We start from the raw sequence: 15,328 nt of genomic DNA on the forward strand, positions 1-15,328 counted from the left end.
TCCACCACTCCCTCCTGGGAACCTGGGCTCCCCCTTGAGGAGGTCACCCTCTGGGTCCTCCAATTTCGTGGGCAAGAAACCCCCTCCCACCCCACAGAGGAACACCAGCGTCAAGTTCAACGCCTCGGCTTCCTACGAGGAATCCAGGAGGAACTTGTTCTGTAAGTTTGCTCCCCAGAACAACGCCCCTCCTTCATCCCCGTGTCCCACCTCCTCGTCCACTGGATCCCCTTCCAAGGACCCTTCAGCTGGACCCCCTGCTCCCCCGAAACCAGGCAAGCTCAACCTGGCCAACCTGCCCATGGCGCTCCAGGCCAAAGTGAGCCAGGTAAAGCAAACCGGCGGTGACTTCCCTACCCCACCACATGAGTGCGCCTACTTCCCACCTCCTCCCCCGGCCTCTGAGCTCTTCCCCCCTCCTCTGCCTCCCGGTAGTGACGCCCATAGCGGAGGACCTCCGAGGGTAGCCGTGGTCAACCCCCAGCCCCAGGCTCCCCCTCCTCCTCCGCCTGTCTGCCTTGTCAGCAACTCATCATGGGGGAAGAGCTCCCTGAAAAAGACTCCTCCACCCACACTTGTGCGGCGTAATAACACCACCCCGGAGCCCCCTCCACTCTCACCACCTCCTCCCACCTCCCCAAAGGGCAGCTCAGGCCAGCCCAATTTCCTGGAGGATCTCAACCGGACACTGAAGCGAAAGTCAGTGGGTCGCCAAAGTTCTCTCAACTCGGCTGGCCTCACGGACAAGTTTGACCCTGCGGGAACTATGGACGACATGGCTCTGCCCCCGCCGCCCCCGGAGCTGCTCCTGGACCAAGGAAAGCAAAGCAATGGAGGAAATGGCGGCTACATGTCCGGAAACATCTCAGGCTATGCAACGCTACGACGAGGACCCCCACCCGCACCACCCAAACGGGGGGACACCACCAAACTTACTGGAGAGTGTTGAACTTGGAGATCAGGACACCATGAAGATGGATGAATAGACAATGAACGAGTATATGGAAGTGAACATTCATTCGTGAAATGGGAGCGAATTCCTGAATTCCTTCCGTCCTCTTGGGATCACAATGATAAATAGATGACTGTGTATATACTAAAACCCAAACCAGACCATGGTCAATTATTGTTTGCTAATTATTGCAATTTTTTTTTTAACATGTTTGGCTTTCTGGATCAGTGTGGTTTATAATATTGGGACAATAAAGACTGGAGCAGGTAAGTTTGAGGTCACAGAAAAATAAAACACGACTTTTAATTTTCTGTGATTGTTTAAACTCTCTGGAAGACATTGTATTTCCCTGTTTAGTAAACCCCACACATCTGGTACACCAAGCAGACTTAAATAAACACTAATAAGAATTGTGCAAACATTACTGGATCCAGGTCTGAGCCAAACCATGTTATCCGCTTCTTTGCCATAAGTTTGTGCCACATACTGGAGACACAAAAAAAAAATATTACACCACCACAGGATCTTTCTGCTTTGGTACTGCATGGACTTCATGTAAGAACAAGCTGTAAAACATGAAGCTGTTCTGGTGTGTGTGTGTGTGCATGATTGAGAGAGAGAGAGAAACTGAGATGTGTATACATGCATTGTGTGCACGCATGTATGTATGTATGTATGCTTATATGCCGGTGGAGTAGTTAACCATTAAAGAAGGCCTTTGTAGAGCGGGGACGGTTAGGTTTGCTTTTATATGAAATTATTTAATGATCGATAAATGGAAGGATTTTTTTTTTATAAGTCTGTGTTTTAATAGCTGGTCAACAAAGTCTAGAGAGGAACAAAACATCAGGGCGCAATGGAATGTACTGTATATGGAAAGGTGTAATTGAAATTACACACATAAAGAAAGCAAAAAAAAAGTTAAAACTTTCAGATCTGTTGTCTCAAACATTTCTAGACTGTTCCACAACTTGGCAAATGCAAATCAGAAGGAAGCCTTATCCCCAAAGTCTGGCACAGAGGTCAAAACGGAAAGGAGATTTCTTCCAAATGTTCAGCAGAGTCTGGACTGTGCAACTGGAGAAAAACACACGTTTTTTTATTTTATTTTTTATTTAATGGACTGTAAATGGAGGAGGAGGCCTGTAATGGTGTATCTTCGTGGACTGTGTGAGTTCCCCGTGCGTTGGCTTGATTTTGGACCTTATCCTTCAGTTTGTATCTGTACAGTTGCAGCTGCTACTCCGTTACTGTTGGTCCCCGCCGCCTTCTAAAGTCGCATCATATCACAATTCAGGAAGTCGAATGTACAGGTTGGATTCAGTCATGTGAAGTATACTCCTCTTCTCCACACAAGGTGACCCAGTTGAAAAAGATACATTTGTCTGGTTAATGTACAGAGCGTTACATCATGTAGTCAATAACGGAAATCATCTGACTGGCATTAGACTGAATGTTGCTTTTATCTGTGTCGATCGTATCTTGTTTCTCCACGGTGCTATTGGTGGACAGGGACTAAAGGTTATCATTTGATTTTGCACCTGTACAGTGGATCATGAAGGGTTTTAATTTCTCGCAGCAATGCCTTCATTTTTACTGTGCTAATGCTGTCCTTCAAGGAACTCCTCATCAACATGTCCTTGTGTGCCAGGATGACATATCATTAATATTTCATGTTTAAAATGGTTTTAAATTGGCTTTAGTGTGGAAATGTGTGCTTGAAGTGTCATGAATATGGTCGTTTCCACTCACATTCTTATGTGCTACGCCACAGTGGTTTGATCGCCACCTGGAAGGCAGTGTACCATTTCTTATAACTGAATATCATTGTCTTTAACAGGATGTTTGCTACAGTACAGTATCTAAGTTATTGATGTGCTGATGTGAACATGGGGCCAAGTGAAATGAAGAAAAATGGCTGCAGATGTTTCCTCTTGCATATAAACTGAAAATCACAATATAAATGTTCAAACCTGTCTCAGAGTCCTCATTTGTTCAAATGATTTGGGTCAGGTGCAGCTGGGAAGATCTGTATGGGTAATTCACTTAATCTAATGAATTTAGGCACCATGATTTATCGGTTCAAGTACAAATGATTAAAATGGGAACAGTGTTTGTTGGTCAGTGAATCCCAGACTCCCTCTAGTGGTCTTATCCTGTCCTACACTAAGAAACCAAAAAAAACACCTTTTAGGAGCTGTTTATAGTCAAATAGAATAATTTAAATTATAGGGATTGGATCCTGAACTCCAAACAGGCATGAATCCTTAGGTAAAATGTTTTTCCAATTAAATATCATAAAAAGGGACCAAATTCATAGGGTGCAAATTTTGTTTTATTCAAGTTTGTCCTCTGATCAGCACCTGAATTTTTCCAGAATGAACTGAACTTTCACTCCAGGGAATTGTTCCAGATTTCTGCTCTCTGTTTGTGGAGAGAGCGACCAGGCTGGACGGATGGAGCAGTCGGAGCAGGTGCCGGGTCTGTTAAAAGATATACCAATAACTGGTTGGTTACATGCACTGAATATTACAATGTATATTGAAATGCTGAAGACAAGCCCTGTGAATATGTGAAAAACATCAGTAACTGATTGTACTCTACCATCACTTGTTAATTACCTCTATTTCCAAATGAGATGTTGAACTGGTATCTCCCTCTTGAGAACTTCTGTGGATATAAAGCCTTGATATTATTCACATGCACTATGTAGTTATTGTTGCTTAAACTTATTGGAAAGCTTAACTTTTTAGTTGAGTATGGGTTTATTAAGTTAATTTGCTGTACTAACTCAATGGACAACTTCCAAATAAAGGTTTTCACTTGTTAGTGACAAACAGCTTTTTCCACTTTTTGTAGCCATTATAATTTGCTATGACTTAAAACCAAAAATGAGAAATTAGGTGGAAAAAAATGTAAAATGACAACACTGCTATTCTCCCTTTTCCAGCCCACCCCTCTTGTCTGTGTCCTCACCTCCTCGCTGGACTCGCTGGAGCTCGAGGAGTCGTGGCCGCAGCTGAGAGAAAGCACCTGGGTTGAGGTGTCCAACATTTGAACCCGACTGGAGCAGGACGAGGATGGCTGAAGTGAAGGCAGAGGATGGCATTTTTTTAATATTCTGAATAATGCAAATATTAAGTCACTGTACCGCTGCGTCATGGCACAATTGATTTGATCGACCCACTCTGTCCCAGTGAATTTGTGCCAATGCAAACAGTGGGCTGCATCAGTCAGTCAACACGTGTCCTACCCAGAATTTAGATATGAGGCCTTCATAGGGTACAGGTACAGTGAAATGGTTAACAATCAACACTGATACTATGTATTATAAGTGACATACCCCAACCCTGTGGCACCAAACTAAAACAATCCATCATAAGGTATTAATTAGGTATGGTAATCATTTTTCACACTAGATGACATGAAATGTCTCACCACAAAGAAGCCAGGTCTGAAGGCACATGTCTGTGGGTCGTGGGTGGAAGCCTTCAAGCACTCCGTCTCTTTAATGCCAAATACCATCACCAGGTCAGCAGTGTTTATGCCCACGGATATAACCTGGCACGCATGTGATATTTGCCATAATAAAAATAATATAGAGAACACATAGTATACCTAGTACTGCAGCTATAGTGTAAATAGCATCCACTGCAACTATTACTACTATTTAAAATAGAAAATGGGTACAGACACTGCAAATAAATATATATATCTTATAAGTATGTGCAGACTCACCCTTTTGACAGAGCTTTGAGTTACCCGGTAGAGATGGTTGACAGCATACACAGAGTTGACCTCAGCCAGAGCTGCTCCGAGCCCCCTGCTTGCCATAGACTCCAGCTCAGAGGTGTACAGTGGGACACCTGCAAGGACAAATATGTGGAGTAAGTCACTCAAGTATTTACTCATGAAGTGATCAATACGGAGAACCGCTCACCTGAGCATCCCAGAGACTGCAGCAGGGCCAAGAGAAGCACGTAGAACTTCATCTCGTCTAGCACCAAACCAAAAAACCTCAGTCCTTCATTTACCTCCCTCTATATATGTTCAGCCTTTGTCTGAGACCCCTGATGCACCACCTCTTACCCTCCATAACCCCATAAAAAAACTCCCTCACCTGCTGTCTGTCCTGCTTCCTACATGCAATAGCTGCTAACCTTTGTTCAGCACTATCGATCCCAGGTTGATGCCCTGAATTAAATGAGCACTATGGTAAGAATTATAAATACATTGTGCCAAAATTTCATTCGGATGAGGTCTTATCACTGGAGGACACTGAGTCACCAGCAATCCTTTTTTAGCAATATATCACTTTGGTAATGTATCCTTTTGTTGATATATATTCATGAATTATTTCAGCTCACAAATTTGCTGTGATTCTTTGTTTACTTCTCCAATAGTTAATTTTTTATCTTTAGCTTTTGGACTGCTGGTCAGACAAGACATTTTATAGACCAGAACAATTAATCGATCGGTCAAGAAACTACGTCAATGCAAACAATACCTCACTCCCGTCATATCTTTATTACATTCTTCATCAATATCAAAAATACCTTACATTTTGAACATGTAGAGAATTCCAGTTCCAGTGTCTAAAAAAACTAGTTTGTTCCCCTTCAGCCATTTTCACCATGTTAAATATAATACATCTCTTTTAAATTAAACTGACACGACTGACAAAGGAATGTGTCCGGTAAAAATGCAATAAGAGCTTGAACTGTCATTTCACAGGATAATCTAGTATTTACAAAAACAACTTGAACAGAACTACAACATTTTCTGTAGCTGGATTCTCTCTAACCATGTTAGGCAAATAACTGATATTTTAAAGAATTAAATTATATCTGTACCTGATTTCAACTTACAAACATGTCCGTTATAGAGCCTAAATTGTACTCATACATTCATTCATAAGAATGATCAGAAACTTTCTTGATTTATTTCAGTAAAAAGAAGAAGAGCAGTGTTGGGAATTTCAACAGCCCTCTGTGTGAGCCCATGAGTGATCTCTGCATCGGTTTTAATCAGATTTTGTCACCAATCCTTCAGTGGAAAATCCAGCCGGAAGTGCAAAGTAAAAAGGTGCTCAAAGTGTAAAATAGCCACTATCACGTTAACTGTACATGCACAGATACACAAACAACGAGCCCTCCTTTCATCGTTCAAGTGTCCCCATCAGTGGCTCCATAGCAGCGAGGAAGCAGGCGTCAAACTCCTGATCTGAGAAGCGAGCCACGGACTGACGTGCGTTGCGTCTGATGTGTAGCCGGCTGGCGGGCGGCAGCGCCAGGATCCTCTCTATGGCTTCCGCGTAACTGTCCTCGTCATCAGCCAGGAAGCCTGTCTGGCCTCCCTCGAAAGGCACCACAATGTCCAGCTGGGGACCGCCGGACTTGTGCGCCAGAATGACCTTCCCTGCTGCCATACACTCCACAATGCCTAGAGGGGGATAAAAGAAGCACTTTTAATATCATCAAAAATAAATTAGACAATCTAAAACAACATCAGACAGATTAGTTACCTATTCCAAAGTGTTCATTCCACATGGTATGCAGTCCGATGGTGGCTTCTCCCATCTCTCTCTTCAGCTCCTCGAAGGGTACGTTCAGTTTAAACTGCACCCTGTCGGCCACACCCAACTCCTGGCACAGCCCCCTCAACATGAGCACCCTATCCTCGTCTTCCTGGTTCCTGCATCCACCGATCAGAACCAGCTTCAGCGCCTCCCTGCCCCCGCCCCCTCCCTCCTCCTGTCCAACACCTTTTTGAAAGCGGATATCTGCAGCCGGTGGTCCTTCTCCGGCCTGAACTGCCCAATAGAAACGATCGAGTGGCACTTCTTGTCCCCATCCTCCTCCAGCGGCACATCCAAGAACGCGCTGACGTCGCAGGGTGGGTAGACCACACTGGTGCGGTTGGGAGCGCGCCACAGTGACAGGATATGATTGAGGGTCCAGGAGGAGTTGACCATGATGAGGTCGCTGCAGGAGCCTGCCATGCCGTAGAGCATGGCAAGCAGGCAGTAGTAGACCACCTTGAAGGCGCTCAGGAACAGACTGTTGGAGACGTAGTCAGGGTTGTTGAACCTAAGACATTATTTGAGGGGTTAGCAAGCAGCAGGTTTTAGTAATTTAAAATAAAAAGAGGAAATAAATAGAACATAAAAAAAGGCCCTGTATGATGTGTTCTCAACACAGCCATTTGACACACAGTAATTACCTGGGGTTCCTCTCTCTCACTACAGACAGCATGTCAGTGCTGATGGTGGGGTAGTGAACGTAACTCCCCACTCTGCAGCCTCCCAAGTAGCGGAACAGGGGCAGAGTGAAGGTGTAGCCCATGGAGTCGATGTAAAGGTCTGGGACAAACTCCGTCAGCGCCTCCCATCCCAGGAAGACCGAGCCCACACTCTGTCCCAGCAGGGTGAAGTGAGGAAACAGGCCGGGCTCCACAAGCAGCCGGTGCCTCAGGAACACAAACTGAACCGGGCGGGGGAGCACAATGTTGAAACGACGACGCGCCCCATCCAGGATCTGCTGTCCCATCACACCCAGGTCCCCCGTGTACACCACAAAGTTGATGTCCAAGTATCTGTGCGGATGTAGATTTCAGTTAAGATTTTGCAGAAGGTATGTTGATGCCAGTAAGCATTGCATCGTTTTGATTGTATATCTAACTTATTTTCCCTCTCGACTCAGGTCTGATTCAGTCCTTCTTCAAGCTAGTTTATTCTTTATTTAGCTGCATATAATGCAGTCACAAAAAGGAAAAATCTACCCAAGGACTAAAAGACACAGTTTTGACTGTGACTACATATTGGAAAATGCAGTAAATCAGTAACTAGTAAGCACACAAGTTAGGAAAAGTAGACACTATTAACTATAACGAATGTATCAATCAGCTTTACCTGCGCTGCAGTGCCCTGATGGCACACCAGAGCACCCTCTCTCCCCCACCGCCAGCATTGCAGTAGGGGTGGAAGAAGGCAACCGTGGGACGGCCGTCCCTCGCCCGCCGAGCGTTCCTGCTGCTCTGAAGCCAGAAGCGCACAGCCAGCACCAGCAGGACCAGGACGGCGATCAGCAGCACGGACAGAAACAACAGGGGCAGCATCAACTTCCACAGCAGCCTGAAACACATGCAGAGACACAGCACACTTAGGTATATGGAATTAGCAAGCAAGTTGCTTATTTTATGTATAGGACACTTTTCAAATAAAAGTTACAATGGGCCTTTAAATAGAAGGTTTTTAAAGGCGTGCACAGATTTGGCTTCTGACTTTGCAGAAGACTGTTCCAGAGTCATAATGAAATACTAGAAAGATTAAAGGCCAACATTAGGCTACATCAAAAGCTTAGGTGTAACCAAGTTGTTGTGACATTGTACATTGTAACTTATCAAACTGTACTACTTAACTAGCCTTATACACATACATAACGCATGCATATAGTCATAATGAGCTCAGGTTTAAAGGAATATTCGCTATTGCCACACATATATAGACTACAGACCGTAACGTTCCTGTCCACTGACCAAACTGCTGCCTACATGAGTCATTTAGTAAAGAGTTTGTTCTTCAAGGCAACACTTAGGTTAGTTGTAGTAACGTTAAACAAACAGGAAACACAGCGTTGTATTTACCTAAAAACCACAACCAACGCATTAGCTAGCTTTCACGTTAACTAGCTAAATAACCTGAAAGCTCGTCAAAATGTTAACGTAGCATTGCTGGTATTAATAGCTAACGTTACAAACGTTACCGGAGCAGGAGCCAATTAAATGAAACAAGCTCTTTCAAAATTGACATCTTGTAACTTTAATACTCGGTTTATGACCTAATATATCTTACCTTGTTAATTCACACAAACAAAGAACCAACTGATCGTGGACCGACATCTTGCCAATATTAATTTCACAACACAACCTCCCTTCCCTTCCAAGTTGTCACTTTCCTCCTCTGTTTGTCCAACTGTTGTTCATATTTATCTGGCGCCGCCTGTCGGCGGGGAGGTATTATAACTCCACTGACTTTTACAACTTGTATTGATGAAGAGTCGTGTTGTAAAGCTTGCATTCATTTAGGCATTTTGTAAATTATACAAATATTTAACTGTAGTTGCTGACACTATAGCACCAGCAATATACTAACTAACCTGCTGCCTGTCAGCCATGATGGCTGATCTATGCCCTCAAAAAATAATGTTTAACTTCTAAATAAACACAGTTTAAATCAATAATGTGTCCCTGTCCCCATGGTTTAAACAAACCTCTATCATTTCCAGTCTGGATTCTGACATAATGAAGACTCTTTTCATTTTCTTTGTTTTAATGAATTTGGACCAGCTCCTGAAGACAGGACGCTGCACAGAAACACAGTAAGTTGATTTAAATGTCAATCAACTGTGTTCATTTGTTATCGATGAGGTAACTGTTTTCCACAAAGAAAATAGATTATGACACACTTGTGCAAACACACACACGCTCGTACCATGTATGTTGTCGTGCGTGAACACAGATGCAAACTCTGTGACACAATTTTAAGAAAGCTTCTGAAAATTGGTGATGAAAATTGGGTGGTGATGGCGCAGTGGATGTGACCCAGGTCTTTGGTGTGGGAGATCTGGGTTCAATTCCCACTGCAACACATCAACCAATGTGTCCCTGAGCAAGACACTTAACCCCTAGTTGCTCCAGAGGCGTGTGACCTCTGATATATATATAGCAATAGCAAGTCGCTTTGGTAAAAGCGTCAGCTAAATGACATGTAATGTAAACATCACCTTATTTATTCATTCTGGCACTGTCTATAATAGGCCTACAGGTGAAAACATTAAGACATTTGTTTGTTTCTGATTGGCCCATAGGTGTCTGCATCATCATTCACTATGTATCTTACTGATGTCCTGTTTGCTTTTTATTTAGAGACCAAATTCTATCAATCACCCCCAAAACACAGGAACAAGTGGACATCTTGAAGAATGTTTCCACTCAATATGAGGTAGATTCTTCATCAGTGATTGCGCTCCTTTGGTTTTTCCGCTCTCTGTTTATCATTACAGTATGTTACATACTTTCTCCCAGACAGCTTTATGGCAGCCTGTTTCACCTCAGTACATCAAAGAAGAAAATGAGGTCCACCTGTTTGTTCCTGCAAACAGCTCAGAGACTGTCAAGGATCTGCTGCAGAAACACGCCATAACACATAGGTATGTTGCCGGTCTCAAAACACAGTTCTGCAATTAGTTTGAAGGTTTTGTTATTTACTTGTATGTTTACTGTAGGGTGTTATTGGCCAACACCAACGAGTTGATTGAAATGCAGACGAGAAACGACTCCACTGACCCACGAAGCAGCTCAACTTTCTACGAGAGATATCACAGTCTGGAGGATGTATGCTTTTCATAAATAACTGTCAGATTCCAGCTTCATAACATTCAGTTTGGGTAGATTTCATGTCAGAGAGGTGCTAATTCAACAAATTGAACAGTTTAAGCTTCACACACAGACTTTATTCCAAGACCAGTGGTGTATTGATGGACTTCGCTTAATGGATGTATCACAGTTTACATCCAAACACACTGTCTCCATTGTAGATCTATCATTGGATAAACAGGACCCAACAGGACAACCCCAACATGGTCAAAGCCATTCTCATTGGCTCCTCATATGAGAAGCGACCACTCTACGTTCTGAAGGTACACTCATCCATCCCCTGCTAAGCTGCAGTAATGATGATTAAGATGTGTTTTTTTTTCGCATATTCTTCACAAATTAATCAGCATTATTCTTTTTTTCTCTTTAGAAGTATTTTTTGTTGAGAAGTGTTCCGAGACTTTTGTTTTCCATTCATTAAGCTGATCTGTGAGAGAAATTAGATTGTTTTTTCCCTCACACTTTAAATGAAGTCTGTCTTTCTCAGTTGTCTGTAAATAACAGGCCGAATAAGAAAGCAATGTGGATTGACTGTGGTATCCATGCCAGAGAGTGGATCTCTCATGCTTTCTGCTTATGGTTTGTACAAAATGTGAGTATATTTATTGAAGTATCGATAGGGTGGGAATGTCTTTTTTTTTTAAGGATTTTCACACAGGTCTAGCACTAAAATCAATGTCCTTTCTTGGAAAGTCTCTGTCATTTTACAAGCTAAACCAAGATATTACTCGCATCTTGGACAACATGGATGTCTACATCCTGCCTGTTATGAACCCTGATGGATACCAGTACACATGGACAACAGTAAGAATACATATTTTGTGTATTGTTAAGTGCTTGAGCAGTTGTAAAGAAAGTAATTCCAACTGGATTTGTGATTTGCTACTGTTTTATGTTTTTGTCTCAGAACAGGATGTGGAGGAAGAACCGCTCCGTCAGCAAGAGCAGCAACTGCATCGGGGTCGACCTCAACAGAAACTTTGATGCCAACTGGTGCAGTAGGTCTTCCTCTGTCATTACAGAGCCCTCCTTATTGATTACCACATTGAACTCTTTCTTCCATATACAGTATGTAGGATCTATAAGGTAATGGGATTGTGTGTCTTCCAGCGGAGGGAGCCTCTGATGAGCCCTGCACTGAGATCTACTGCGGTGCGTTCCCTGAGTCGGAACCAGAGTCGCAGGCCGTGGCCAACTTCCTGCGCAGTCACAAGGACTCAGTTCAGTTCTACCTCAGCATCCACTCCTACTCTCAGATGCTTCTCTTCCCGTACTCCTGCACCTTAGATGAAGCAGAGAACCACAAAGACCTGGTGAGTGGTGACAGTCATAGCTTACATGTTTTCCACACTTCAGAGGTGTTTTATGTGAGTCCTTTCCTATTCAGCTCCAGAGTATTTGGAGACTTTATTCTGCATGTCACTTGAGATAACACAGAAACTGTAAATTGTTCTAAAAGCTTGAGATGGCCCAAGAAGCTGCCCAGGCAATCCGACGATATTACAGGAACACCTACAAATATGGCTCTGGAGCAAAGACAATATGTAAGTAGGGCTTCATTATAAAGCAAAATCAGCAAGACTGGATTCAGTCACTCACAAAGTACACATGAATGTCCTTGTCTGTTCTCCAGACTTGGCTCCTGGTGGTTCTGATGATTGGGCGTACAACCTTGGCATCAAATACTCCTTCACATTTGAGCTCCAGGACCGTGGGCGTTATGGTTTCCTCCTGCCACCATCTCTCATTTCCAGGGCCTGCAATGAAGCTCTGATTGCTGTGAAGACCATTGCTCTCAAGGTTATAGAGAAAACACAAGCTCCAACAAGTCATCCTTAAACCCTCTGAGCAGTTACACATAAAAGCATAAAGACATAAAAACTGTAAACAAAAAAAAAACACAAAAAAGATTAAACTGATTGAAGTTACAGATTAAGTTGACTGTCTTGTTTCTGTTTATTTTTGCTAACTGAGCACATATGGTAATAGCGTGTCACACTTACATAGAAAGTTGTTCCAATGAAAACTACATCATCATGCATACACCACACAGATAATGCAAATCATTGTTATTGTTCTTGGAGATATCAATATTAAAGTGTTTATATTATGCTTTTTGGCTTTTTTCCATTCCTTTATTGTGATATACACTGTAAACCCAAACGTTCAAAGTAATTAAATAGATTAAGTAGGCTAGTGTATACTCAAAGTTTTAGAAAAAGTTCTACTAACTTAATTATGTCAAGTTGGTGTAACATGTTCTTCCTTTTTGAGTAATTTTAACTATTTTGATTAAATGCAACTATTTTGTGAATAAGTAAAGATAACTTAAAAACATAACTTAAGAACAACTTAATAGAATTAAGTAATTACATGCAAAGAATGAGAAAGTCCTGTTATTTCTATTGTTTCAAATAGGGATGATTTAAAAATAAACTTCATTTATATAGCACATGCTACATGATTTACATGATACAATAAAATCTCAAAGTGCTTCACCAAATAAGTAAAATCGACCATAACAAATAAATTGCAATCATAGGCTATTAAAACAGTAACAATTTCATTGGGGCAAATGGTCTGTTTCAAATATTTTTATTATGAAGCATAAGAAAAACAGTAATGCAGTTGTTGTGGAACGGAAATCCTGCTTCTTTACAAATACCAAACCAAAAGACAAACCGTACAAAGCCATGAAGGCCCAGCATTACACAAATAACATCAACAGACAGACAAAATAAAACAACAACATAGGTATACAAGTGATTGAAAACAATAACAACAACCACATACAAAAATAAAAATAAAAAATTACATAACAAATTTATAAAATAAAAAATAAATCAGGAGCAACTTGATAGTGCCCACCCACCCGTTCCCACACCAACGTAGTGCCACTTAGATGTGCTAAAGACTAATGCCTGCATAGTAAATCTTAACCGTTCATCTTTTCCATAAATGATACCATCAGTCTCCAGATCTTTTCAAACTCCTCCAGCCTATCACTAAGGATATAACGAATCCTTTCCAGGTGGAGGGTATCGGTCAGTGTCGCAATCCAAACTTTAAAATTCACCACCCAATTCGAGTGTTCTGATGCACCCAGTATAACCCAAAGTGGATCAGGTCTCATTTGAACTTTAAAAACCTGTGAATAGAACGGAAATATTGCCACCCAGAATTCCTGTAGCTTAGGACATAGTGCATAACTATGTAGTAAATCTGCATCCGCTTGGTTACACTTTTCACAAATTGGGGACACATCTGGGAAGATTTGATGTAACTTCACCTTTGACTAATGCAACCTGTGCAACATTTTGAACAGGATAAAACAGTGTCTGGCATTAAGGGAGCACATATTAACATATTTCAGACCTTTGTCCCAGGTGTCCTTTGCTTTTCCCATCACTAATTATTTTTGGGGCAAATGGTCTGAAATGCATTAGACATTAGTGGAAGACAAAATGTATTTGTTTTTAGTATTTTTATTGTCATCAGTTTAGTGTAGCCTGTGTTGAGCAGCTCATTTTTTATTAGGATTTTTTTTATTCTTCTGATTCAACCTCCAAAGCAGAAGGCAGCGCTAATGTGTATACTACAACGATTCCTTACCGGTCTTTGGAAGACTGGCTTTCTGCCGACGGTTGGCCGTCTGGTTGGTGTGTAACCGCCTTGAGACACTTTCATGAGAAGAAGTATCCAGATTTTTCTGACAGATTTTCTCTGGATGATAAATGTCTTAATTTGATGCCCCTCAACCTGCTGGCTGAGGTTCCTCTGCCTCCAAGTCCTCCACCTGTTGACGATGTGTTGGGAATGGGAGATGCTCATGAGAAGATTGTGAAAAACATTGGGATTCGTTCTCTGGATGGCGATACTGATCCAAAGCGTCCCAACCTGTTGCCTCATGAAGTTCCACTGCCTCCAAGCCCTCCACCTCCTGAGGATATGCTTCACATGGGAGATGCTTATGAGAAGAGGTACGCAGATTTTTCTGACAAATGGTTTCCTTCTCTGGATGATAAAGGTCTTAATTTGATACCCCTCAGCCTCCTGGCTCAGATTCCACTGCCTCCAAGTCCTCCGCCTGCTGACGATGTGTTGGGCATGTGGAGCACTGATGAGAAGATGTACCCAGATTTAAAAAACCTTGGGTTTCCTTCTCTGGATGACGATACTGATCCGAAGTGTGCCAGTCTGTTGCCTCATGAAGTTCCACTGCCTCCAAGCCCTACTCTTGTTGAGGATGTGTTGGACATGGGGAACACGGATAAGAATAAGCACCCAGATTTAAAAAAAACATTGCGTTTCCTTGTCTGGATGATGAACTGTTGGATGTCCCAGCCTCTCAGTGTAATGGCTTGTGAGGTTCCACTGCCTCCAAGTCCTCCACTGGTTGACGATGTGTTGGGCATGGGAGACACTCATGAGAAGATTTTGAAAAACATTGAGATTCATTCTCTGGGGGGCTTTTCCACCTTTAATTTTTTGACAGGACAGCTAGGTGAGAAATGAGAGAGAGAAGGGCAAGACATGCAGGAAATTGTCACAGGTTGGACTCGAACCCTCAACCTCTGCATCAAGGCATAAACCTCTCAGTATATGTCCACCTGCTCTACCACTGAGCCAACCCAGCCACGTAAATTATATACATTAACTAGTCTGTGTAATAATGAGGAATTTGTTATCTGTTTGCATTGTATGATACTAAAATCAACTGTTGACACTTTTGTTGCAGAGTGTGCAGCTTTCAAGAGGCAGCCACTATACCACCTCCATCAATGAAGTACTTCTACCGTGAGTCCTTTGTTGCTGAGGAGGTTCTTTTTCGAAAAACATTGGGATTCGTTCTCTGGATGGCGATACTGATCCAAAGCGTCCCAACCTGTTGCCTCATGAAGTTCCACTGCCTCCAAGTCCTCCACCTCCTGAGGATATGCT

At 42.5% G+C, this 15,328-nt stretch overlaps 4 protein-coding genes across 4 annotated transcripts in view; 2 read left to right on the top strand and 2 right to left on the bottom strand.

Moving 5' to 3' along the window:
* Nucleotides 1-2,928, top strand: part of raph1b (Ras association (RalGDS/AF-6) and pleckstrin homology domains 1b) — a 42,692-nt gene extending 39,764 nt beyond the window's left edge. The window contains exon 20 of the mRNA XM_028572467.1: nt 3-2,928. Coding sequence (XP_028428268.1) covers nt 3-949 — 947 coding nt within the window. The 3' untranslated portion in view covers nt 950-2,928. The remainder of the gene's footprint in view (nt 1-2) is intronic.
* Nucleotides 2,929-3,270: 342 nt separating this feature from the next.
* spp2 (secreted phosphoprotein 2) lies at nt 3,271-4,976 on the bottom strand. Its single transcript, XM_028572291.1, has 6 exons — nt 4,893-4,976; nt 4,691-4,818; nt 4,391-4,513; nt 3,929-4,036; nt 3,574-3,622; nt 3,271-3,435 (listed from the first exon to the last, which is right to left on the bottom strand). The coding sequence occupies exons 1-6, from the start codon at nt 4,942-4,944 to the stop codon at nt 3,344-3,346; spliced, it is 552 nt and encodes a 183-aa protein (XP_028428092.1). The 5' UTR covers nt 4,945-4,976; the 3' UTR covers nt 3,271-3,343.
* A 488-nt stretch (nt 4,977-5,464) lies between these two features.
* Nucleotides 5,465-8,934, bottom strand: alg11 (ALG11 alpha-1,2-mannosyltransferase). The gene is given in 6 exon segments (XM_028572167.1): nt 5,465-6,394; nt 6,477-6,704; nt 6,707-7,041; nt 7,175-7,546; nt 7,863-8,084; nt 8,805-8,934. Coding segments are annotated over 6 exon segments (1,488 nt in total). The 5' UTR covers nt 8,852-8,934; the 3' UTR covers nt 5,465-6,110.
* A 344-nt stretch (nt 8,935-9,278) lies between these two features.
* cpb2 (carboxypeptidase B2 (plasma)) lies at nt 9,279-12,246 on the top strand. The gene is made up of 11 exons (XM_028572311.1): nt 9,279-9,330; nt 9,878-9,953; nt 10,037-10,161; nt 10,237-10,345; nt 10,549-10,650; nt 10,875-10,979; nt 11,081-11,191; nt 11,295-11,385; nt 11,498-11,700; nt 11,847-11,931; nt 12,021-12,246. The coding sequence occupies exons 1-11, from the start codon at nt 9,284-9,286 to the stop codon at nt 12,224-12,226; spliced, it is 1,260 nt and encodes a 419-aa protein (XP_028428112.1). The 5' UTR covers nt 9,279-9,283; the 3' UTR covers nt 12,227-12,246.
* Nucleotides 12,247-15,328: the final 3,082 nt, after the last annotated feature.

The sequence above is a fragment of the Perca flavescens genome, chromosome 24 (assembly GCF_004354835.1).
Source record: "Perca flavescens isolate YP-PL-M2 chromosome 24, PFLA_1.0, whole genome shotgun sequence".
NCBI classification, from domain to species: domain Eukaryota; kingdom Metazoa; phylum Chordata; class Actinopteri; order Perciformes; family Percidae; genus Perca; species Perca flavescens.